At 41.5% G+C, this 27,194-nt stretch overlaps 1 protein-coding gene across 3 annotated transcripts in view; it reads right to left on the minus strand.

The window, feature by feature from the left end:
- Positions 1-18,436: 18,436 nt before the first annotated feature.
- BBX (BBX, HMG-box containing) overlaps positions 18,437-27,194 on the minus strand; it is a 275,885-nt gene continuing 267,127 nt past the window's right edge. For 2 of the 3 annotated variants that reach the window (XM_021710057.1, XM_021710056.1), the window contains one exon: positions 18,437-24,307. In XM_021710057.1, coding sequence (XP_021565732.1) covers positions 24,220-24,307 — 88 coding nt within the window. In that variant the 3' untranslated portion in view covers positions 18,437-24,219. The remainder of the gene's footprint in view (positions 24,308-27,194) is intronic. The other variant, XM_021710055.1, reaches the window with a different exon arrangement.

Raw genomic sequence — 27,194 nt, forward strand, 5'->3', positions numbered from 1 at the left:
AGCTTGAGCAACGTTGATCAAAGTGTGCACTTGTATCGCTGTGCACGCCATTTCAATTTCTTCCCAAAGTACTGCCAGTGTAGCGGGCTTCCTATGGTACACTACATCCTTTAAGGTACACCATAGGTACAAGTCAAGGAGCATTAAGTCAAATACCACTTCAAAATGGTCTTGCACTCCTTGAATGACAACCGTGCTTCTGCCATGCGTTTTCACTCTTCTGATGGTTGCGTGGTAACACTAGCATTCATTTGAGTAACACCATCTTTTGAGCAAATGTCATACTACACATTGCTCCCGAAATTCAATTCAATGTCGAAAAGTAATAAATAGATAACGTTTCTTAAAATGTGCATACTTTTTTTGTATATTTTTTGGCACCCTTGGTACATATGTATGTGTGTATCTCTATATTTATATTTGTATCTATACCTATATTTATCTATCTATCTAACTATATATATCCTCCTAGATGTCAAGAGAAATTTATTTTTATGTTTCGTATTTTTAAGCTTGCCTTTGGCACTTTAGTGTTAAATAACTTCACTGAAGCCTTATATTTACACCCAATAAAATATATTTCAAGAATTATTTGAAATATAATTATCTCAGAAAAGGGAGAGGAAGAAAACGTTTTAGATGTGAAGTCAGCTCACTGCAACAAGAACCTCCTAAATCAAAACTTCTCATTCGTCCTCAGCCAGAAGGTCCTGCCTCCTCGATTCCTTCATTACACGTGGAGATTTTATTTAGTGCCACTGTTAATTCTCCTTTGTGTTTGAAACAGCTATCATCTGGTGCTTGAGTCCTCTCTCCGAGGTCCCTCTCTGATTGTCTCCAGCCTATGACGGGTCACCTCCAGTCACATGAAACCACCCCCTCCTGACACTGGGGCTGCATGTTATATTTGTTCTGAAGGTTAGAAAATGACTTTTTCATGTTGACCCTTTCTCTATCTTACTATTGCCCGTATCTGTCTGGTTTCTAAGTCCCTGGACACATGGACCATGTCTAAGCCCTCCACAAATATACTAACCCTTCACATATTTGAAAATTGCTCCCAAGATAAAATTTTACTGAAATAAATGTGAAGTTTTCTACTGGGGCCTAAGAAACAGGTCGCATACGTACAAGATTGGAACAACATGACTCAGTCCACATATTTTAGCTCCAACTTATAGAAGAGGAAGCCGAGGCTAAAAAAGATGAAACAGGATAGAGCTGACAGTGCTTGTCCTTCGTGGGACTGAGGCTTGAGACGGGTCATATTCCACAGTTCTGTTCTCTTTCCCCCACTCCACGATGCCACATTCTAGTCTGTTAAGACCTTTTGGAATCTCCACTTGCATATCAGTTTCTTTTCTTCCCATGTCAGCACTCTCTGTGCGATGAATTGCATGTGTCCTCCCCAGATCCCTTATTAGTTTGCTTAATTTAGTCTAGAATGTCCCATAGTATCATAAATATTGAGATTTGCAAAAAGCATTCATTGAAGTGAAATGAAAGGTCATACATCTTTCTGATGACAGTGTACTGCCTACAAAAGCAATAAAGATTAATATAAAACAAAGGAAAATTATCTCAATCTAGAAGCGTAATTCTCTGTTTTCTTTTTTTTAATAGAATGTGATCTTACATAGCATACAGTTGCTGGTGCCAAAGATATGTCTTAGTTAGTTAAAAACTTTCATCACTTACAGTGTTTCCTAAAGATGTGAATGCTTTATGTGCAATTCTAACTAATGCCCAAGTATTTTTGCATTTGTCTTTTTCTCTGATTAAATGTGTTTCCTGACCAATTTCTCTGCTTCCACTCTTTTTTCCCTCTAAGTCTGTTTATTAGCTCCTTCTATACTACGCTTTTTGCATAATTAAATGAGTCTCTAAATCTCCAGAGTCAACTGGATCCTCCTTTGTGTGACTCAGGGCGGCACCATCTTACTGACACCATGCACATCCAGCCAGACTGAGCTATGTGGCATTTCCAAGCCCAAATGACTGATGTCTCCTACCCTGGGCTTGCCGTTCTCTCTCCACCACTCTGTAAAACTGGAATTGTAGCAGTTCCTTATATGATAAGATTTAAAAAATAAAGCATAGTTCAATCAAGACAGTGATGACCTGAAAAATAAGTGTGCTGTGCTGAGGACCATTCTTTATATTCGTATTTTGAATTCACTTTTTGAGTAGATTAGTTTCATTTGTTTGTTTTTTATTCCCTTTCAGGCTGTTTTTTTAGAATTTCCAGGAGACAGTCTTCAAAATATAGGCCCATCTGGTTCTTCATACAACTATAAGCCTTGAAAGGAACACACTTTGATTTCTGGTTATTCCTCATGTAGGAAGAATTCTGGCACAGGAACAGCGGGCTGTCATTGATTTACTACAAGTTGAGCCTTGCTGGATGTCACTGGGAAATGTCTTCTGACTCGGCTTCTTATAAAAATTCTGGTCAGTCTATCCTAGAGCCAAATGGTGAAGCTGAGAATAATAATAATAATAATAATAATAACTAACTTTTACTGAGTTAATAACTAACTTTACTTTTACTGTACTAAGCTCTTTACATGTACAGTCTTGTTACTCTCCTTCTAGTGTTCTATAGAGTGAGTATGTTGCCGATTACAAGTTCTGCTACTTATTGCTTGCAGGCCAAAATAAACAAGCATGAGATTTAGTGGAAAGAAGGTGACTTTGTTCCAAAAGCAGGCAGATGGGGAAATGACCAGGCTCATGTCTCAAAGAAACCATTTCAAAATGTGAGGCTGGGGAGAGGGTATTTTAAAGGGAAAGAATGGAATGAGGAGTATTTGGAGCAGCAGAGGGAACAGACCTTTCTTCAATCATTATCTTGAATTGTTGTCCACCTGAAGAGCTGACTGACGCTGTCCTGATTGTGGCCAGGTTGTAGAGTAATGTCTTCACATTGACCTCTAGACAATGGAGAATTATGCCATGGGATCTCCATACTCTGTTATTCCAAAGTCAGCCTCTGGAGTAGCCTCTGGAATTTCTCAAACAAGTATACAGTTAGATAAGAAAGAAAAAAAAGAGTCTTGAAAATGTAGGCTAAGAAAGAAAAGACCTAAAACCGTTTCTCAAAAGCTGAAATAGAAATTCTCGGTTACAGGTCCTGTCTTTATGAGAAGAGAGGTTAACTTATTCAAGGTTGTGAGAAGAGAGGTTAACTTATTCAAGGTTGTGAGAAGAGAGGTTAACTTATCCAAGGTCACAGTGAGGAAATAGTGAGATAGCCCTTAAATCCACATGGCTGAGCCACTGTACTGGCTTTTACCCACTGTGAAACATGGCTTCCCTAGTGTCAAGGGTTTGGAAACACCTACTCTGGGCAGATAAGACCACATGCTATTTACCTTTTGTACCAGCTCTACCTACCCTCAGTGCCAAAGGTTTCTGGGGCTGACTCCTCACACTTATGTACAAGGAAGTAAACCACGGGACAGTGTTCAGATTTTGCTGTGCGGCCTAAACTTGGGTGTACATTAGAACTACTTGGTGGTCTCTTCCACTTGTTTTTGCAAAATTAGAGATGCCCAATCCCAGAGATCCTGATGAAGTTGGTCTGGGGTGAGGCTCCGATCTCAGTCATTTTTTTTTTGAGTTGGAGTCTCACTCCGTGGTTCAGGCCGAAGTGCAGTGGCACACTCACGGCCACTCCAGCATCGACTTGCTAGGCTCCGGCGATCCTTCTGCCTCAGCCTTCCAAGCAGACGGAACTACAGACGCAAGCACTCCTAGCTAATTTTTGATTTATTGTAGAGGCAAGATCTCGCCAAGTTGTCTGGGCTGGTCTCGAACCCGCGGGCTCAGGCAATCCACTCGCCTCGGCCTCCTGAAATGCTGGGAGTACAGGCTGAGTCACCGAACCCAGTCTTTTTTTTTTTTTTTTAAGCTAGGGATTCTAATGAAAACCACTGTGGTGCCCAGCTTGCTACAAATAAGGGGTCTGAGACGTTCTTTTCTTTTTTTTTTTTTAGTTGGAGTCTAACTCTGTCACCCAGACTGGAGTGCAGTGGCCGCTCCCGGCCACCGCAGCCTCGACCTGCTAGGCTTCAGCGATCCTTCCGCCTCAGCCTTCCGAGTAGCTGGAACTACAGGCGTACGCTACCACGCCCGGCTCATTTTTTATTTTATTGTAGAGATGAGGTCTCGCCAAGTTGCCCAGGCGGGTCTCGAACCCACGGGCTCAGGCAATCCACTCACCTCAGCCTCCCAAAGGCGCAGGATTACAGGCTGAGCCACCGAGCCCGGCTACGTCCTTTTCATTGAGGAGCCCACAAACCCACTCCTCAGAGTACAGAGTCCTCTAGAAGGGCGAGAGGGCTCCAGGACTCTGTGCTCTCAAACTCCAGTCGCTTTTCACAGCCAGGAGTTTCAGAGACTGCTCTGCCCCCCCCCCCCCAGAGAAGCAAAGAGGGGCCGTCAGGAGCCTCATCACCTCCAGCCAGTGTCCAAGTCCCTGGTGCATCCAAGGCCCTGCCAAAGGCCCAACAGGCAGGTGTCATCAGAATTTCCCAGGGGACGTTCAGAGCAGATCTCTCAGCAAGCACAGCTTCTAAATTTGTCCTCCAGAATGATTAATCTGTTTAAGCAAATTCCTAGCACATAATTAAGATGCTCTAATCAAGGAAGGAGATTGTTATGCAGCAGCCTCAGGCACTGATTTGGTGAAAGGAGCTCGTGACCAAAAGGCCTCAATAACCTAGCGGAAATAGTGAAGGTGACAGAGTGGGCTTAGTCAGGGAGAGATGAGCAGACAGGTCACCAGGAGGGCGGGAAAGTCAAAGGAGGAAGCAGCCGGGAAGGCCGAGGTTGGGACTGCTGCGGGTCAAGGGCAATGAGCCCTGAAGTCACACTTCCAGATTTGGGGCTTCCGGTTATGAATCGCGTTAGGAATGGCAGCAGTGCTCTTCCAGAAGAAACAACTCAAGGAAGGTGAGCACTGGCTACCTGGGTTCCTGGGGCCTTCCGAGGCCGGAAAGAATATCAGGGTCCCTTGGGGAATGTTAAGGAAGGGGCAGGGGTGGGAGCAGCAGGCTGCTCTCCCGTGATTGGCCAAGGCCTGCGTGTGCCTCCCACTGGGACCCAGCTGGCCTCTTCCCTGGAGAGTAGTTAAGACCACAACACCCAGCTCACGTCTCTGGGAATGAGTGAGTGACAGGAGTATGTCCTCTCCCTAATCACCCCCAAATTCTAGCATCTCAACGGCCTTGGCCGTATCCCCATTTTGGCAGGGCTCTGAGGCTGCTGCTGCCCGCGCATATTCTTAAAGGGTCACACCAACCTCCCCATGGTCCCAGGTCTCAAGCTGCAGTGACAGGCAGAGGCTGCCCCTCCCCTCCCCTGCACAGAGCAGTGTGATCTGGAGAGCCTGGGGCCCCCTGCACCTTCCTGCCTTTTCTTTGAGGGGTGTGGATGGTGCTGCCAGGGGTGGAGGAGGGGAATATGAGAAAAGATTGGGGCGAGCAGGGGGAGGCAGAGTGGGTGTCTAACCCTGCTCCTCTCATTTGGGTCTCAGGTGCCGTCCGCCCTTGCTGCCTTCCTGTCTGTCCTGCCGTGTCACTCAGCACCTCTAGGTAACACACATCTGATCTCCCCACTTCCCTCCTTCAGACGAGATGCCCCGGGTCAGGCCCCAGCGGCTGATGACAACTCACAGCTCTCTGTGGGCTCTCTAATTTCCTTCCTGGCCTGCCTGAGGCTGATTAAATGAAGCACACTTGAAACTCAGGCTCCTAAAACAGAGACGGCTCCAAGGGCTGCACGGGTAAAATAGGAAAGACGGAAAATTCCTGCCCCTTGGTCCTGGGGACGGGAACCCTGTCACCCATGGGCCTCAGCTGGCCTACAGGGTCCCTGAGATACAAATAAGGATGAGTGAGATGGGAACCCAACAGAGACAGAAGCAGGTGTGAGATGCAGAGGAGGGTGTCTTTTGCCTGCTCCGTGGTTCAGGCTCCCAGCTGGTGAATTCCTTTCCCTCTCATGACATCAGGACATCGGTTCTGAATTCAGGGACAAGGTTAAGCAAGGGACGTGGAGTCAGGTGTGTGAGGTCAATACCGACATGCTAGGGAAGGCACTCAGTTGGAAGGGAGAAGGTGTATCGCTCTAAAGAAGAACCACGTGTCTACCTTACCAAGGGCAATTGCATGCCCTCTAAGCTGAAATTAGCAGGAGCAAAAGCACAGCCAGTGTCTCTCTAAGATCCTTGCTTCCATCACCATCCTGCCAGAGTTAATCTCTGTTCACTAATTCAAGGGCCCCTTTGAGTAGTTTACACAGGCCCCATTCCACTAAAGTGTTTTCTAAGGTTTGTTGACTAATATTGTAGACAGATCCAACTCCCTAAAGAGTACAGCTATGGAACAATGTCAACAGCATTAATGCTCTACAAACACAAGATATGTTTAACTCAAATATTTAAATATAAATGCTCTGTTTTGGTACCGAGAGCAGATGAAAATGCTCTGCTGTTTTTCACTGCTGAGAACTGGTGAAAGATATCAACACTATTAAATAACACAAACATTTTCCCCTGGAAAAATCCACTGGGGTGCTGTGTACTGACCCTGATTATTTTCTAAATCGGCTGTGTGTTGACTCTGTTTTTTTTTTGCTTGTTTGCTTTTTTCTCTCTCCAATGGGACAGCTTTGCCTCTTGAAGAGTATGTGTCTCTCTAATTCTGACAGGCTTGAAGTACACTGTTGTCACTCAAAAGACACAGGGGGATGTGGCGGGGTGGGAGGGTCCTTGTGGCAGGACCTATGTGTGGCCTAGTCATAGGTTACAGCTCTCCTTGCCCTTCAGGATGACAGCAGAGCCCCTCTCAAGGTCACAGTCAAGTGTACTCAGGCTGAGCAGAACATATGGTCCCGCCTCAGGAGCCTTTGATATTCTGGGCTGGAGTTGACCGCTGCTCACCAAATTGTAACACCCTGATTCTTCCAGGTCAGACATACCAAATACGGAGGCTCAGTTCAGATTTTCAGAGACCTGAATAAAATGATGGCTTCTCTCCAACCTTATATTTCAAAGTAGTATACTAAGATGAAACAAGTCAGGGCTATTTTGGTGCTATCAATGAATACGTTTTGTGCTGGGTATCTTTTGTTTGCCATCCTGGCCCAGTCTCCATCTTTCTCCACCCTCTCTGTGTCCTGAGAGGCTGAATGAACAGATTGTTTCAGCAAGTTCCATTGCCTCGGGTTGGATTTGGCCAGTAGGGAACGGAGCAGGAGCAGAGAGAGAAAAGGGTGGGTGACACTGGTGCCACGACAGTCAGCTTGTGGCTTTCTACCGCCCTGTCTATCCGGTTCTGTGACTCCAGGTTGCGGTCACCCAGTCAGGACCTTGACCTTCAGTCCCGGAGAGAGGGGGTCCAGAGTTCACTGTCACCAATCCTAGGTTAGTGGTTGACTTTTGTGGTATCCCCACTGCATTTTGGTAAATAGCTCCTTTATGACACTAACATTTGCTCAGTTTGATTGTGCCATCAATCTCCTGCTGGGACTTGACTTATATTGATGGGGTTCAGGACACACGACCCCAGAATATGGCACCTTGGCACAGTGAATATTTTAATTGAAAGAATTTAAGAAAACTGCAGAAAGAAGATTGGTCTCACCTTCCCCTGCCCTACTCCCCTGAAGCAGGTCATAAAACCCAGGAAGGAGTTCCTGACCTTCCCCTGAAGCAAGTTATAGATGCTTATGGGAAAAGGACTCTCCTATGTGTGGACGGGAGAGAAACATCCTTATCTCAGAAGATGAGGATCACAGACAAGAACCTTGACAGGCCTTGCGACGTTTGCCCCGGTTTCTTACCACTGTTCATACCCTTTTTGCCCTATTGCATAGTTCTCCATGACTGTCCACGCTTCACCAAACCTAGCACAGAAACACACAGGTTCAGCCATTTATTTCCTTCTTCATTTCCTTAGGAAGGCTCCTGTGTCACATAAAATTGATACTGATTACATCTGCCTGTTTTGCTCTTGTTCATCTCTTTTCATACAGGAGCCTCGGCCATGAACTTAGTGAAAGGGATATTTTTCCTTCCCTATGATCTCAAATATCAAATTATTTTTTAAAATGTTTCTTTTGGTGCCCAAGTTTTGTTGAGACTCAACGGAGCTTTTTGTCTTGGTGATCTAGTGCTTCGAGTGGGGGCCGATTTGTAGTGCAAAAGAAGAGGTCTGGAATTTCCCAGACAAAAACATCTGCCCCATGTTATTAAGCCAGTGCAGACGCGCTCAAGGGCAGATGGCCTTTGACAAGCAATGTAAGGAGCCCAGGATGGGAATATTAAAAAGCAAAAACATCAGTACTTTTCTTATAAAAATTTAAAGAGTGATTATGATTTCTAATTTAGTATTACTGAAGGTCATAAATAATTTTATTATAAGACTAATTAAATAAAAATGATTTGAATCTCATCATTGCCAGCTGAAACATTGGAAAGAGCCTAAAATGCTGTAAAGAAAATATGGTTAGACTATCACATTTTGTAACTTTGGGGCTCATTTGAAAATCCACCCATGCCTTCTCTTTCTGCCATGCTCTTTCTGCTTCCTGCGGAAGAAAGTCAGGGGCTACCTTACCTCCAACACTAAAACCCAATAGACCTTCTGATTTTGTGGGTCGGAAATAGATTTCAGATGTCTCTTCCTGATTCCAGGCTAATTCGTCCTTTCTGATTCTCTCAGGCGAGGGAAGCAGCTCCCTCCTCTGTACTCCTAAAGCATTGAAAGTAGGATTCTTGGCCAGGCTCCATAGCTCAGACTGTAATCCCAGCACTTTGGGAGGCTGAGGCAAGTGGATTGCCTGAGCCTGTGAGTTCGAGACCAGCCCAGGCAACTTGGTGAGACCTCATCTTTACAATAGATTAAAAAAAAAAATTAGCTGGGTGTGGTAGCACACGACTCTAGTTCCAGCTACTTGGAAGGCTGAGGTGGAAGGGTCGCTGGAGCCCAGCAGGTCCAGGCTGCAGTGTCCAGGAGCTTGTCACTTCACTCCAGTCTGGGGGATAGAGTGAGATTCCAATTCAAAAAAAAAAGTACAATTCTTTTATATTGTAATGATCAGATTTCTTGTCCTCTCAACAGACTGTGATTCTGTTGAGGGCAGAAATAAAGCCTTTTCCCTGGTGTCTCCCACATAAAACGTTGACCACCCCCTACAAACTCACAGTTTTTAGTAGGCTCAGTAGATGTTTGCTGAGTGAATGGATAAAGAAATCCACATGAGAAAGGAGGTACATCACCTCTCAAAATAGATCTATGCTGCTGTGATTTTTTTTTTCCAGGTCCTAATAAATGCTGCAGTGCTAGCAAACCTGGTGTCAAATGGGTGTCATAATAGTGACAAAGTTTGTAAGTTGTTTTTTCCAATCCTAAAACCCTGAAGTGGTTTAGTTAAACACTACAAGGCACAACTGCCTCCTCTTTGAACTACATTAGGATTTTCTGATGATTATACTTTTAAAAATATTATTTTTTATCTGGAGCAAAGCTAGGGCACTTGTAAATGTGGTAGCTTGTAAAATGTGGTAGCTGTCCTTTATGGAGGGTACCTTTCTTTTTATTTTCATTTAGATAGTGTTTACCAATTTGGGGGTATATGGGCCAGTTCAGGAAAAAGAAAATTTACCAATGATTTGTTTTTTCCTTTCAAAATGGAAAAATAAAATAACCTTGTCATGTCCCAAAGGAAAAAAATTGTATTTGTTTTCACTTAGTTTACCTACTTTATTAAACAGAAAAATATCAATGAGGAAATTAGCAGAGATTTGTAGACACTAAACTGTTCCTCTTTGATGATTTTTGAGTAGCTACTTGGAGGCTAATTTTTTGTTTACTTAATAGACTTTGTTTTTTAGAATGGTTTTAAATTTACAGAAAAATTGAGAAGAGAGTACAGAGAAACCTACTTAACCTCTTTATTCCCAACCCTCCCAACTCTACAGTTTTCCCTGTCATTAACATGTTGCATTAGTGTGGTACATTTGTAACAACTGGTGACTGATATTGGTATATTCTTATCCACAAGAGTCTATCATCTATAAGAGTTCAGTTTGTGCTACACATTGTATGGGTTTTGAAGAATGTGTCATATCGTGTCTACACAATCACAGTATCATACCAAAAAGTTTTCCTACTCTAAAAATCCTCTAAGCTTCACCTATTGACCCCTTCCTCAACCCAAACCCCTGGCACACACTGATTCACTTACTGTCTCTATAGTTTTGCCTTTTCCAGAATATCACACCCAGTAGTTGGAACCCTACAGTAGACAGCATTTTCAGGTTGGCTTCTTTCTCCTGGCAATATGCATTTAAAGTTCCTCCCTGTCTTTTTTTTGCATCTTGAGAGCTCACATAATATTCCATTGGCCGGATGTACCACGGTTTGTTTCTTCGGTGACCTATTGAAGGACCTCTTGATTGCTTCTAGTTTTGGCGATTGTGACAAAAGCTAAACATTCGTGCTCAGATTTTTGTGTGGACATAAGTTAAATTCACCAGGATAAATATTTAGGGGACAGTTGCTGGCTTGTATGATAAGAGAATGTTTAGCCTTGTAAAAAATACCTGCTTGGTGGCTCAGCCTGTAATCCCATGCTTTGGGAGGCTGAGGTGAGTGGATTGCCTGAGCCCGCGGGTTCAAGACCCACCTGGGCAACTTGGCGAGACCTCATCTCTACAATAAATCAAAAAATTAGCCGGGCGTGGTAGTGCACGCTTATAGTTCTGGCTACTTGGAAGGCTGAGGCGGAAGGATCACTGGAGCCCAGCTGGTTGAGGCTGCGGTGGCCGTGAGTGGCTACTGCACTCCAGTCTGGGTGACAGAGTGAGACTCCAACTCAAAAAAAAAAAAACAACAACAAAAAACAACAACCTGCCAAACTGTTCCAGAACGGCTGCCTTCTATTTTGCATACCCATCAACAAAGAATGAAAGTTCTAGTTGCTCCACATTCACACCAGCATGTGGTGTGATATCATCAGTGTCTGGGATTCTGGCCATTCCAATAGGAATATAGTGGTGTTTCATTGTTGTTCTAATTTACAAGTCCCAAATGGCATAGGATGGGGGATGTCTTTTCATATGCTTACTTGCCATCCATAAATCTTCTTTCTTGAGGTGCCTGTTCAGATCTTGTGCTTACTTTTTAAGTGGGTCACTTTCTAGTGATTGAGTTTCATGAGTTCTTTGTATATTTTGGGTACAAGTCCCTTATGAGATATGCGTTTTCCACTTATTTTCTCCCAGTCTATGGCCTGTCTTTTCATTCTCTTAAAGCTTCTTAGTTTTTAATCATTACATGTGTATGCAGCATTTTAGAGTCCACAAAGTTTGTTCAAATGTAACATAGCATCCCAAAATGACCCCTGGAGGTAGATGTTATCTCAGCTATGTTAGAGATCCATGGGCACTGCCCTAGCTAAGCGCTACGGGGCTGTACAAACTGGTTGCTCTCCTCCCAGGCTGGCACATGGGAAATGTGTGTTTTCTGTTTGTGCTGAGCTGAGGATTTGTATTCAGAAGGATTCTGGTTTTCAGAAGACCCACATCTGGCCATTCTCCCACCTTACATCCCTCTCATACGGTGATGCCCTCCAACCAGTTCTCAGCCACCTTCCTAGGGTTCCTGTGGTCCAGCTCTTATCGTGGAATAGAGTTGAGTCAAGAGATTTCAAATCTATTTTTCAGAGTCCAAGGTGATTGTCCTGGAAACTGCTTTTCCTCCTTGGACGAAAACAAAACAATATCCAAACAAAAGAGTGAAACCCTCTCTCTTTTTGAACTGCCATACTGCATTTGCCTACATTTACTAGGGCTTGCTGATTGCCATCTTTAGATTCTTGGGAGGAGGGTGACATACCTTGAGACTCACAGGCCATTGGGAAGCTGCATAAACTCAGTGTGAGTGTCACTGGTGTGGTGAAGGAATCATGATAACCTTGCACTGTGGATCATCCGAATGATATCTTCTACCCATGCGCACGACTTCTGCCTACCTGGCTCTACCCGCTTAAAGCAGCACCGGGGTCTCCTTGCTTTGCATCTTTCCAGAGCCTAGAGATTTGTCTTCTATTTCTTGCTGAATTAAATAAAGAGAGCATTAACAATACAAAGACTTAAACGGAGTGGTTAATGGTGTGGGTGATGTCAGTAGGAATTTGGCTGCATCTGGGAGGCTAATCTGAGAGGAACCATCAAGAGCTGACAACCCTTCTTTCAGAAAGCGAAATTGCCCAGTTCTGGAGATACTAGTTGTTATTGGCTTCCCTGCCTGCAAAAATGTCACTGTAATTCCAATAGAATTGTTTATACAAGTGGAAAATTCTGACTCCTTGATAACATGTTTCGGTTGCAAACCACTCTAATGATACTCAAAGGCTTTCCAGTAAGAGAGAAATTTCCTCCAAACTCAAGGAGAAGTTATCTGGGAACACTGCCCTTCTTCAGTATGGTTATTTATGTTCATTGGGCTAATGGTTTTTGTCCAGTAATACATTTAAATTGCTTTCCATTTTACTGTTGTTCCACTATCACATTTCAGAATGCCGCTTCCCTTCCTCTGTACAGCCAGCAATTTTCTCAAGTACGAGATGAGAGCATTGTCCTTTCGAAGTCATTTGAAATAGACCTGGTCTCAGCCATCTCAGGAGAATATTCTCGCTGATAATCATAGCCAAGTGGAATGTACAAATGAACTGGAGCCGTCTGGCAGGTCCTTTCTCTCTGGTTCCCCAGGGGCCTTGTTGCAGGGCGACGGTGCACTATTGATCTGGGAAGAAGTCAGACTTTCAGCCTCTGATAATACATAAGAAATAGTTTTCCAGCTCAGGTATAGGAAGTCAAGGAGGTGGAAAGGAGACACCCTCTTCAAATGATTTATAAACTGAGTCACACTTGCCTGGTATATCTGTCAAAGGAGGCCCTGTAGGAGTGAACACAATCAGGCTCATACAGCCTCGGACTAGCAGTTGCTCATAAAGGTGGCAGCTCATGGGCAACTGGGGACAAAACCCACATTCTTTCAAAACTGGAGGCTTTTAGGCTGTTGAGTGAAACAGAATCACATAAAATTCTATTTAGGCATCTTGGGGAATTAGTGCATCACAGTACTATCAAATATTAGCTTTATTTTAAAAAAATAGAGAATGAGAAGTGCCCATGTTTTAGTTTTTGTCTTCTGGGGACACAAGGATGTCACTGTAGACATGGAGATGAGTCACCTTTCTACCTGGTTTTCAGACTCAGAATGGCGTCCATATATTGTGAATTTAGAAGGTAAAATGGCTTAAGAAAAGCGACTATGAGGTTAACATTCACAATAAAAAACTTCAACCTCAAAATAAAATGGATGAGGCAAAAGATGAGAGGGACTAGGAAGTACAAATTGTGTTGCTCATCTGTAGCAGTTTAATCTTGGAAACCCTGGCCGTGTTCTGAGATGGGAGGGTTGTGACAGCAGCCGGCACTCCTCAGCAGGGCAGGGGAACTGTCGGGAGAAAGGCTCTCTGCTCGGTGACTGGGGTGTCTTCCAGGGTTCCGCCCGCTGTGGAATCCTGCCACTTCGTTGGTTCTGCCTTGCCTTTGAATGAAGCCCAGCTATGCCCCAGGAAAGATTATTCATCGACTAATTTATGACTTAGTTCATCTTGACACCACCAGTGACTGACGCTGCTGCTCCCTGCAGTGGGCTCAAAAGCCAGGATTCTAGCGAAAATAGATCTTTGGCTGAGCAGGTGGTGGTGGTGGCAGGCTAGAATGTCACACAAAGGCAACTTGGAAAAGGAAGAGAAAAGTGCACACCCGGACCAGAAAACCATTTGTGTTTTAAAAGAAGACATATGGAATATTGGATGTGTGGGAAGGAGTGAAAGAGGAACCCAAAAAAAGTATCTCACATGGATACATGCCCATAGAGAGAAGAAAAAACTCTTGGTCTGATTCCAGTTTCAGTGTCCTAGGGACGAATGCAGCATACTTAATAGTCAAGCCCTGTGTGTTCTGGTTAGAATTTCGGCTACCACGTCAGGTGGGCTTGAGGTGTCTAAGATGGTCACTTCACCTGTGGCTTCAGCCACGGTCCTCTGTGCACAAGGTCCTTAGGAGATGCTGCTCCATCTGTTACCTACTCACTTAAAGTCACACCTTTAGGGCGCGAGGAGAGGAAGCCCAAATGAAGCCTTTTGGCAACAGATTGTACTGGCTGAGTCTTTGGGGGCCTTAGACAGGTGCCTGATGAACTTCAAATCAAACTCTAAATTTCTTAAAGTTTGCTGCATACATACATAAATTACAGAACAGTTTGCATACCTAAGCGAGATGATCTTGCTTTTTTGAAAGAAGGTTTTGGAGTTAGAAAAAAAAAAGAATTCCTTTAACTATCAATCCCCACAAGGGAGATTTTGGATTTGGCCACACTGAAGTGAATATTTAGTTTAAAATGTGGATACAAAGCCTTCGAGACTCTCAAAGGGAACAGAATTCTGGGGAGTCCTATAAGAACAGGTACCTTCTGTGGTAAAGTCCTGGTAAAGTCTTTTAAGGCTGGGAATTAGTAAAGAAAGGCTTACGTGCTGGACCTAGACCCAAAATGAAGTGAGGGCAGCACACATCAAAAATGAGAATCCTTCACTGCTGTGTCTTTTTGTTCTAGGAAGCCTCCTGGAGCAAAGGATTTCTTGAGTCATTCTCTGAGCCATAAAAACCTTACAGCTATTTTCGGTGAAGAAAAAGGCAGAAAAGAAAGGGAGAGCGAAAATATCTCTAGGGGGGAAGTGCCATCACTGTAGGAAAAAAATCATCAATTGAAAAAAATTAAATTTCGGCAATTTGCAAGGGTTGGAACTAAGATGAGGAAAGACGCGTCCAGTGAAGGGAGAAGGGAGTCAGGGAGTCAGACTATGGCTATCTGAATCACCTACTTCCTTGGCCAAATGCTTAAGCTGAGTTTCTTGACCTTATGTTTCCAAATTACCCAAGGCGATGTCAAGGCCGTGGCTGGGGTGCTATCCAACCCCATGATGACATCAGTCCTGGAATCAACATGGCCAAGATGCTGCGTACCCTAGATAGACATAAACAGACAGGGCATCATGCATCTTCCCCCAGACTTCTATCACATATCTGTCAGCCTTGGAAGTCTGCAGTGTCTCAAAAGCTCCTTTTTTTCCTTGTGCTAAGATCTCTTCGGTGAGAAACAGATTTAAAAATAAAGTTCTTTTAAAGTAGAACAGAAACACATGCCCTTTTTTGCCCCCTAATGTCTTCCAAATGCAGATCATCAAGTTTCCCATAAGCTCATATGTCACCTTTTCGGACAGCCTTGGATTTCCATGCCCAGGCTCATCTGTATTGCATTTCAGCAGACGGTCTCTAACCCTGCTAGATTTGGCACTATGTGTACCTGCACATAGTAGGCAGCCAATGTCGATTCGCTGAATGAATGGATTATGGTTATCGAAGGGTGATGTGAGCTCTGGGTAACAGAAACCCTTCTGGAGCCCAAGCAAGTGAGATGAAATATTTTTCCATAGGCTTTGAAACAGAGTAATGGAATGAAGCACTGTTTGTAAGCAATTTTATTCTAACAATACAGTTTTGATTTTGATTGACATACAATACAGGTTTTAATGCAGGTGAGGCTAGCATCCGTGTGGTAAATACTTCATATCCTATTTATAAATGGTTTAGATATTCAAGGATTCATGTGCAGAGTATTGCCTTTAAATGCATTTTTAATACACTGCCAGATACCCAAGCCAAGATATATAGTAGGGGAAAAGTGAAAATTTAAAATTTCATAAAACATGTCTAAATTTTTCCAATATTTATCCAAAGGATTATGTGGTATCTTGGAAGAAAATTTTTTTATTAGCTCAATACTGCTTTTCTCTTAAATATATTTCAATAAATGCTTCAAAATATATGACAAGTAATTCCCCATTTTCATATCTATTATTTTTGTTCGTATATATTTTTCAGGACTTTCATACATTTATTTCTGAAGCATATAAATTGTATGTTTAATTGGCTTTTCATAAGCACCACAATGATGTCCAATAGTAGGAAATATTTTGTTTCTGATTTCCCCTGTAACAAAATGACCTTTTGTAAAATTCCCCAGGGTCCAAGTGGAGTGAGTCAAACTTATCTTCTCTCTTCCAGAAAGGGATTTCATTTTGTGCTTTAATTTTGAGTGGGCCTATTTGACCTAGGAGTTCAGGTTTTTAATCTTTAGCAACTTGCCTTCCAGAGCTCACCTAAAATTTTGTTTCTACCCCTCCAATAGATTTACTCTTTCAAGTCCATGGGAGAAAGAAAATGCAGTGGGAGCAGAGTTGGAGGGAAAAAAATATAAGGACTTTTGGGAGGTTGAGGTGAGTGGATTGCCTGAACCCACGGGTTTGAGACCCACCTGGGCAGCAAGACCTCATCTCTACAATAAATCAAAAAATCAGCCGGGTGTGGTAGCACATGCCTGTAGTTCCGGCTACTCGGAAGGCTGAGGCAGAAGGATCACCGGAGCCCAGCAGGTCGAGGCTGCGGTGGCCGGGAGCGGCCACTGCACTCCAGTCTGGGTGACAGAGTGAGACTCCAACTCAAAAAAAAAAAAAAAACTTAAGGACTTACTGTTCACACACACACAGTTCTAAGTTTTAGCTGTTAGGCCTTTATAGTCATTAAGTCTGGGGGAAAAAATCATAGAAAACAAGACCCAAAAACAAAAACAAACAACAAAAAACAAGACAGACATCATAAGGACTCTCTTTGATCAAGTAAGTTAAAAGTCTCTCCAGAAAAGGCGGATCAAAAAAGGTAACTATAGAGATAGCCAATTTGAGCAGTGTTTTTCAATTCCAAATGACCTTCACGTCTGCACTTCTGTTCTTTGGGTTCATGGTTTCCTTTCTGTTCTGGACAACAAACATTTTTGGAAACGTGAGGTGGCAAATATTAAAAGATGAAAGTCTGTGCACACCAAAAGATTCACTTTTCAAGGCTTTATCTGGTAATTTCATAGACGAAGTATTTCTGGGAAATGCTTACCTTCTGGGGTTGAGGGTAGGAGGTGGGAGAAAATGGGTGGGACACAAATAAAAGGGGAATTGGGAAAACGTTGGTATTTGTTGAAGCGGGACACATTGGGTTCAAACTACGAACCTCTCTACTTCTTACTGTATTGGAAAATACCCCTAATTTCACAAAGGCAAAAAGGCTTTTGATACATTATGATTGATCATTTCGAGCATACTTTTTTTTGCATGTAGCGGTGGAGTCAATAGTATTAGTTTGGGCTCACTGTGGATCGGAACCACCTCATTTTTCCTTGCAAGATTCCATGTTCTATTCAAAAGGATAGATGGAACTGTTAACACAGAAGGGTCATAAAATCACATGTAGGTATATATAATCTGTCACTTTTCTTCAGTATAGAGCCCTCTTCCCCCACCACACACACATTTTATTCTCAGTAATGGAAAGGAGTGTGCCGGATTATCTTGTATAATTCATTAGGCAGACTAATTTTACAGAAAAATCTTACCTAGCGCTCCATATAAAAGTAGGAGTTAACGGATGTGAATTTAACCTATTCTGAGATTTCCACAGTATCAGATCTCTGTAACAAGTTTATCCCTAAAACATCAGGCCCTGGCAAGTTTATTTCGAGCAAGAATAGTTATACTAGTATCTCTTTTGCATATAAACGTGCAACTTAAAGCTAGAATAAAATACAAGCAATAATTACCATTTAAGGGGCACTTATGCTACAAGCCCCAGGACAAAATTTCCATATTCTCTTTTTAAACCCACAGCGATGGTATGGGGTGAAATTTTCACCCCTTAAGTCTGGTTCAGGGAGGTTAAAAAGTCCAATGGCAAATGCGTGGGGCTTGAGTTTGTCTGAATGCAAAGCCTATTTTTTGATAATTACACTGTGTGTATGGTTTCCAAGGGATTAAAAAAAAAAACAGTACTTGGGTTCAGGAACATCGTATTTAACAAATTCGAGGCCTGAGTTTATACTTCAGGTAATAGTCTTAATGCTAGCCCTTCCATAGTTTTGTCCTAGTTCAGGCAAAGATACGATGCTTGAGTCATTCTTTCCAGGGTGGCGCCCCAAGGCTTATGTCCCAAGTCGTGTACTGAAGCGTATCTTCTTCTGCTGGGCTGATCACCACTCTACACTCTGAAAAGCAACCCAGGCTGCTCCGACAATGGTGAATCACAAGCAAACACAATTTAGGGGCGACATCATTTGATGTTCTGAAATAATTGAAATAGCTTACTTTTATTAAGGTATTTTTTTCCTACTGTTTTTAGTGAATATGGTACATTAAAGGCACATACTCTATGGCCGGTAGTGTGAACATAAAGAAATATATTTGAATAATATCTTTAAAATATTTCAAAGTTTTATTAAATATTTTTATTCAGTTTTAAGATCACAGTTAAAGTACTTTAGCATGTTATACACATGACTTACATGTGCAATTTTTAGAAATATCAAATTAGGTATAAGATTTTTGAAGAAAGAAATTATATAAATGTGTATATTGACTTTTACTACACATACATCTAAGAAAGCAATAGTTTTGTTGTACCATTAAGTGGAAATCATTTATTACATGGCATGTTTACACCAACTCTAAAGAGAACCAAGCCAATTTCTGAAAGCAAAAAATGAGCGATTCAGTCATGCTGAAACTGTCAACAGACTTAAGACCTGGTGGTCAAATGAAGCTATGGTTAATTTATGACATGTAAGTAAGCAATTCAAACCTATGAGAAAAGTTCATAATCTGGTATATGGAATCTCAGGTGGTTTTTTTTTTTTTTGACAAATTCCTGAGAGCAAGAGACTTGTTTAGTGCTAATGAAATGAAAAAGCGTTGCTGAGCTCCAGATTGCAAATCTTCCCTACCCCCAGTTCTGCCGCTCTCAGAGCCGAGGCACTAATGTGAGATGTCAGGGGACACGAGCCCACCCCTCTGGTGGCTCGCAAAGCAGAATCAGTGTTAATTCATGAAATACGCATGTCTCTGTGATTTAGGTTAGAGCTTGTGAGGTAAGTTTTGCGTTGTGGGTGGAAGGGTTTGGAGACATTAAATTAGATCCTTGTTACTAAGTCTCCAGTGCTGGCCCAAGTTATCAGGAAATCTTTGGAAGGAGTAGTGTGTTCACAATAAACTAGTTCTGTGCATAAAAATAAACTTGAGGGCGACCGATTTTGACCACTGACTGAAAGAAAAAAAAAAAAAAGGAAAGAAACTGTGGCCATAGACTTTCTAACTACAATGTTTCCTCTCTCAATTTAATAATATAAGTCATACCACCAGGGACAAAATTTGGCCAGAAGAGGAAACTTAAAAAAAAAAAAGGTGTATATTTATGTATTTGAAGGAAGCGGTAGCACATACCGATGGGGATGTTTAAGGGAGTCAAATATATTCGTCTTTTTATTCTCTCTTTTGTTGTTTCTCTGTTCTGAAATGTAAGGAAGATAATGTCCACAGTGAAAGGAACAGTCATTTGATAGAGAGTATGATCAACTTAACCATCACTTCTAAGCTAAAGCAAAGCCGTCCATCAAACCCTGAACATTTCACCAGACACACCTGGTGAGATGAACCGAACAAATGCTTCCTTTTAAGTTGTAAGTATGCTGTTAGTCAATCTAAATAAGATAATTTTTAAAAATCCCCAAACACAAAGAAAACAAAATCCAAATCTAATTCTTTGGGAATGCTTGTATAAACAAAAACATCTAATGAACAATTAGTACACTTCTTATAAGGTGCCAAACGAGGATCTATTTGGGGAAGCTAAGCTTTAATGTCTACCTAGCAGTCACTCAGTCACTCTGAATACTTTAAAGGTCAAATGTAACAATAGCATTTGCTTCTGCTGCCCATTTTCAGTAATACATTGTTCTCTCTGGAGAAGGCGGTTTGTGAAGTCAAAACACTGCAATGGAAAACAGTGGCACTGAAAGTAGAAGCAAAAAAAGACAAACTTTTGAAACAAGACTTACTGAAATGAACTTTTAAAGCCGAGGTAGCCCATCAGGATTGGCCTTACTTGAGGGCTCCGTGGAGCCATGCAATCAAAGGGGCATCTCCTCAACAGCACCACCCCTTCCCCACATCCCCTTCACACATGATGACTCCAGGCCTCCCACGCTCTCCTTCCTCTCCCGGATGCTGATGCTGGCAGTGCTCCTCTGGTGTGGTGTACGCCGTCCCCGACCTCTGCTGCTGGTCTTCAGAATGCTGACGATTCATACAGTAGTTGAGCTGGCAGCATGGTCCCACTGCTTCACATTAGTGCCAGATGCCAAACTTGGAACAGAGCTATTTGGTATCCCCACCCACCCCACCCTATAGACAAAACGTGTCATTCAGTTTTTAGCGTACTCCTGTTCTGTAGCAGTTTGCAATTCGCTTGAGACTTTACACAGGTGCAAAAATTTCCATACGTTGCGCCAAAGACTACAGAGTGCAAACAAAATTTTATCTGACTTAGAGTAGCATCTGACTTAATAAGAAAGTGACAGGAATCGAACATGTTGGATTCTGAACAACCAGACCAGTTCAGATGCTCGTTTTTGTTCATAGTGTTCCATCACTAGTTTTTTTTTCCAGAAATTTTAATGGCAGGAACTTGAATAACAATAGTATCATGGGAACAACTTCAGCATGGCTTCGGGAGACAGCGCTGGTAGAAAGCTCATCTGACAGAATTAAATAAATACATTTCTGATATTTGTGGAAAAAAGGCTGTCAGAATTACAACAGTATGATTTATCCTTTGAAAGGGGATTTAGTCAATTAACAGTTTTGATCTAAAATCTGGGAACCAACCTAATTTGGGGACAAGAACCTGTATTTCCAACGTGGCTGTAGGGCATTTTTCTTTTTCCCTGTTCTCATATACAGTACCCAAACAAATAAAAACTTAAAGGATGTCTTACAGTATTTTTTTCTTTCACTCAGCTTCTTAGAGCTGCAGCTTCAGTTACTATAATATACTCTACACACTTCAAAATTACATAGGAAATATTCAGAATAACTAAATAAATAAAAGGCTAAAGCAAACTGGAACAGTACGGCATCTCCATGTGAGACGAAGTCTTCTACTTCCAGCATTGCAGAGAAGGGCTAGGACAATTTTTTTTCCCCAAAAGATTTATATACAGGTTTGAATCCAGAAATTAAGGTTAAGAGCATAAATATTGACAATTTCAACTAAATTCAGAATGGTTTCAGAAAGATATGATACAACAATTTAGAATAAAACAAAGCAGAAGAGCATCATATTTTGGTTTGCTTGAGATATACATAAGGTGCAACACAACTTTTTCTCTTGAGGATGCCGTGGGACAAATGTTAGTGTGGAGGGTATCTGCTGGCAGATTAAAGTACACACTATAGCAATATGACTTTCCAAAAGAAGAAAGAATGAGAAAAGTGAAATGAAAATAGTAATGAGGGGCAGGGAGGAGAGCACTCTATATTGGTCTGAAATATTTGTGCTAACAAATGTTGTTACCTGAAAATGCCAACATTCCTCTCCGGCAGGGTGAGGGCATGAGAAGCGCTATTATTGAAATCAAGATTCCACTCGGAGCAACGACAAGGTGAGAGTCTAAGGAACTATAAAGCTGTGCAGGATTTCTGCTACTCTCAGTGCCTAACCGCTTAAAAATTAAGCATTTCTACAAAAAGGTTTGTTTTAAAGTATCTGAAAACAGTCGTGTCCAGTAGGTTGCCCCCCAACCCCGCCCCTGCCTAAGGGAAAAAGCCACTGAGGTTTAGGAAAAGCAGATCAAGTAAGATATTAATCACATAGAAAAAAAGTAATCTTTTGCTTCTTTTTTTTTTAAAAAAAAGTTCCCATGAATATACAGCAATCTCTTAAGGAACTCTAGTGAAATGTAACGGGAGGGCTGAAGGAGGGTGCTCTGGCAAAAATAGATCTATTCTAATGTGTTCTCTAGAATAACAAGTTAGTACCATTGTCAAGGTGCATGTTCTGCACCATACAATTTTTGTTGTTGGTTTTTTGTTTTTGTTTTTTGGATTTCAGCTAATTATAATGTTCAAATCACTGTTAGCAAGTGGTCCAAAACTCCGATAGCCACCAACATCAGGACCCAGCAATTTTCAAACATTCACTTTTTGTTCCGAAAATTTAGAAAATATTCATAAAACAGTATCATAGTAAAAATATTATGCTAAAATCTGGAAGTGCTCACCTGATTTATTTCTATGTGAATGGGGTTAAGCTGTAACAGCTGACTAACCTTTTACTAATTCCTCCTTCCTCCACCCCCACGATGAATATGCATTTTTGAGGACACCATTCCAATGCTCTGCTGCCCTCTTTGCCTGCTTTGAAGGAAAAAAAAAAAAACCCTCTCGATGTTTTTTTTTTAATCCTGTTAGTATGTTGTACATATTTTCCAGCACCAAAACTGAAGTAATATCTACAACCAGGAGAAGCTAAATCTAGTCAGTATTAAGAGAGTCATTTTTTGTATGGCTATTAGGTCAAATTACAATTAGAAAAAAAAAATCATTACAATTCAGTCAAGTATAAATAAGAAAGCTAGATAAAACCATGTAAACTGTCACCATTTAGGGATCTAATTCAAAAGCTTCAAACTCGAACTAGCTCTATCAAAATTCCACCAGTTTGAAAACCATTAAAAATTATTGCTGGAATCCAATAATTAAAATTTGGTAGTTTGTGCTGTGATGCAAGAGTGGGGAGATACTTTGTGCTATAGAACAAATACCCTGTAAAATCTGTAGCCTCAGACTAATTTTGATTTATCACTTTGCATCTGTTGCTAGGAAACAAGACAGTGTGAACGTCAGGTGGTTAAATCAATATGGTGAATGTTCTAAGCCAGTTAATCCACTTGACACTGGCATACGTATGGTTGGTTTTATGTTCAAAAGCAACAAAACACAAAAAGGAAACAGAAACTTGCAGGTGGGTCTATGACTGAGAGTCCCACTCTGGTCAGGCATACTTCCCTCACCACTGACTCAACAGCTCCTAAACAACACAAACTCGAAATGGCTCTAAACACCTGCGGTGCCGATTAGGCTGTGCATAGCAATTGCAACCCGTCCAGCCAGTCTGTGATGGATGTAAAAGGTCTGTAGCTCCAAGTCCACATGAAAGTGAATGTCTTCAATGTGTTTAGAATCGTGAAGTAATACTAAGGTCACTTCTGAATAATATTTTTGTCTTTTTGTTTGTTTGTTTGTATGAACAATCCATTGGTCACTTAGACCCCTGTGTAAAAATAAAAGAATCCTCAAGGCATGAAAACATTAGTAATCTGTAATCTGCAGGACTTTTCCCCTGTCTGGGAAAATATTTGCCACAATTTGCCCCAAGCAAATTCTTTCTTGGTCACTCAAGGCTAAGAAAAAAATTCAGATTGTAAGAGTTGCAATTTTTTTCTTTTTTTTTTTTCCTTTTTCCTTTTTTTTTTTTTGCCAGCAAACTACCACTCTGGTGGCAAATATAAAAGTGCAGAATATATGGACCACGAGGCCGAGCATACACCGCTAACAATGGTACACCTGCCTGCCCATGCTGCTTGGGAGTCTCTGGAACAGGCTTTTTAATATTTATTCTACAATATAAATGTAGGTATAACCTATTATATAAACCATCTTAGAACTTAAATCTCCATGTACAAAAAAGACTAAGAATATCTAATAATAACTAGTGCAGTGCGTCAGTTTTTGTTTTTTTGTTTTTTGTTTTGTTTTGAAAGAATAACTAGGTAAATATATGAAACTAGTTTCACACTCTCTGGTTGGTAAAAGAGACGCTGGGTGAGCTACAGTAAAGGCAGCCTTTTACCAAGTGACCACCGATTATCGTCCAAAGCCTTCAACAGAAAGCAAAGCTCCAGGATCATTCTGTTTCTGCTCAGTATCGGACAGATCACATCACCCTCAAAGATTCTGGGTTCAGAAAGAACAAACTGGCCCAGGATGCTAACTTCTGCTTCAAGTGAATCTGGGCCGTGTAGGGCAACAAGCACTTGTTTGCAGTCTATATTTTCCACCACATGGACTTACTAGCATCCCTCGGTAAAGACAAGGCTAGGGTAGTAGGTAAAGCACAATGTTTTACAATTATCGGGCGCTTCACTGGTCAGCGCAGGAAATAAGTACAGGAGCCTGTGGCATTTCTTTTGGCTGTCCATCGTGGGTGAGCGGAGTTGATCTCTGACCTCTGTAAAACAAGAGGAAGAAGAAAAATTCGCTTATTCAGGGGATATTAGTGACAGGAGAGGATGGCAAATAATACACTGAAGATTTCCAAATCTCATTTAGCAGCTACTGCTGACTTGTTGCTACTTACGACCTTTAATGGAAACTTTTTTTGTCCTTGGAGTTTTTCTTTTCCTTCCATCTCACACACTCCTTCCCTTCCTAAGATTTTGTATCTCAATTTCCCTCATACAGCTCAACAACCTACCTCTGGCCCCAAGCAGCTATCCACTTCCATCTTGAAGGGATAAAACCTGAAGGGCCAACAGACCTGAAGCGACTCTGTGGGAAGCGGATGTGGACACTTTCAATCAAAGACTGAGAGGTCCAGGGACAACAATCATCCTTTTGATCCACGGATATTAAAAATGGCACATTCCTTTCCTTGACTTGCCTGAAGGGAAAACACTTCTATAATAATGGGCAACTGCCAGGTTCATTTCTTTCTTTCTTTTTTTTTTTTTTTTTTTGAGTTGGAGTTTCACTCCGTCACCCAGGCTGGAGTGCAGTGGCACGCTCAAGGCCACCCCAGCATCAGCCTGCTGGACTCAGGCGATCATTCCACCTCAGCCTTCCAAGTAGCCAGAACTACAGATGTGTGTTACCACGTCCGACTAATTTTTTGATTTATTGCAGCGATGAGGTCTCACCAAGTTGCCCGGCCTAGTTTCGAACCCGTGGGCTCAGGCAATCCTCTCACCTCGCCTCCCAAAGTGCTGGGATTATAGGCTTGGGCCACCATGCCTGGCCCATTTCTTAAGATATATAATAATACACCCAACTCAAAACTTAAGGTCAATAAACGCAGTACCTTCTGAAGAGAAAAAGAGACGGACTGTTACTCTAAAAATATAAATGAAGAGTAAACAGTGAATGAGGAAACAATGAAACTCTTTGGATTCACATGTACCTGGCTAGAGAGTATACAGAGGACGAATGCAAACACTGAATTTTAGGTTGTAAGAAAATCCAGCCTACTTGGGCCAAAATCAACACATATGGAGGGAGAATTCCAGGCAGGACTAAACAATTCATGGAAATTTCCACCATTTGGATTGGAACTATGCCAAACATAGCCGATTATTCATTCAGCTTTTGTATAATTAGTAGTAAAAAATACAATTTACTTCATGGTTATGAGAAAACACTCTAAAATTCTTGGTAGTTTCTACAGAGCTTTTCATTCTAAAAAGATAGGACTGGGCACTTCCTTGTCATTTGCCAACAGGCTTACCAAGCTCAGACAATGCACACTTACTGCTGTCCCTTACAATGGTCTGCAATGCAGAATATTGTACTGAAAAATATGTGAAGTACCAGCAATGTTTTCATTAGTTTGACCTTTCAATATAGTATCTTCTTCACAAGATTCAGATTATTTTAAGATTCAGATTATATCTATTCTACAACTACACCCAAGTGTCTCTTGATACACAGAAAAGAAAAATAATATAGACAGATTACATTTGGGGGTTTCAGAATCTGATGATCACTTAACAGCCCAAGATATTCAGGATTTAGAAAAACAAAACATGTTGTCAGAATCAAATCTCTCGTTGAATCTGTTTATTCATGAGTGGATGCTATAGACACCACCTGTTCCACATGTTCAGCTCTTTGATTAAGAAAGATGAAATTAAAATGCCATTTTTTACCTTTAAGATTGAATATCTAGTAATATAAAAGATACAAAAACATTTCAATAAGAATTGGAAAAGGAAAAAGTAAAAAATGAAAAAGTACCATGTGAAAAAAGAGAGTTTGCCATTGCTTTGTTAAACTCTGGTCTGGTCATGTGGCTCTCCGAGCTACGGTCACCACATTTCTTAGCTTTGGCCCCCCTCTCCTGCCTTGGGCAGGTGAATCTCCTCTCTATTCTCCTTCTCTCTAATTTACTTTCTAAATGTAATATACTTTTCAATCTAGGAAAAAAAAAGTAAAAGGGAGAGAAAAAGTGGGGTGTGAGCCCAGCTTAATCAGTAAAAAAAAGAAAGAAGTTAGGATTAGGACGGGAGAGAATTATGAGCTTCAATGACCTGCCAGGTTCTAACTCCCAGTGGAAGGGTTGGGGGAGAATCTTCATGATGTTCTATGATGTAACCAAGGCTTTCTTTGGCAGTATGCTGGAGCAAAGAGCAGACTTCTGGAGTTCAAATCTTGACTTGGGCACAAATTAGCTGTGTGCTCCTGGCAAATTAATTAACTGTCTGCACCATCATTAAAATGGAACTTAAAAAAGCCCACCTGGGAGGACTAATTTAAGGATTAAGTTTAATGAGCTTTCCTCCTTAAAAACTTCTAGTAAATAAACAGGCTCTTAGCAAAGGTTTGCTCCAGTTCCCTATTTTCTGCATTTTGTAAAAGTGTCTTTCTAAGTTGGATTTCTGAACCTTGTGTTCAGCTTTTAATGGCAAAAGTGCAGGTAATGTATTTCTAGCCCTAACTCCATAGGCTACTCTCTAAACAATGAATCTAGGTGATGCCTAAGTAATGCTTAATTAATTGATGTGCAACCCGGGTACGATTACATTAAGCCTATAGGTAGAAGGCTCGCTGGTAGATGCACTTTAACAGGTACGTGCTAAAGTTACAACTAAGACTCTCCAGGACAATCTGTCTTTCTAGACAATAAAGAACACTAACCATCTGTTAAGCTGATGCTAACATTCTAGCAATTATTATTGTTCTTTCTAATAGGAGGTTAAAAAAAAAAGAACTTTTACTCACATAATTTTTTCTATGGCTGCTACCCAACTCAGGCAGCCGTACTTTAAGAATTAACTCATTTTTTCATTTATCCACTCATTTGTTCATTTATCCATTGATATAAGAATTTCTAACATGAAGAA

This window comes from Carlito syrichta, unplaced genomic scaffold, assembly GCF_000164805.1.
Source record: "Carlito syrichta isolate Samal-C Ts95f unplaced genomic scaffold, Tarsius_syrichta-2.0.1 Scaffold287976, whole genome shotgun sequence".
Classification (NCBI taxonomy): domain Eukaryota; kingdom Metazoa; phylum Chordata; class Mammalia; order Primates; family Tarsiidae; genus Carlito; species Carlito syrichta.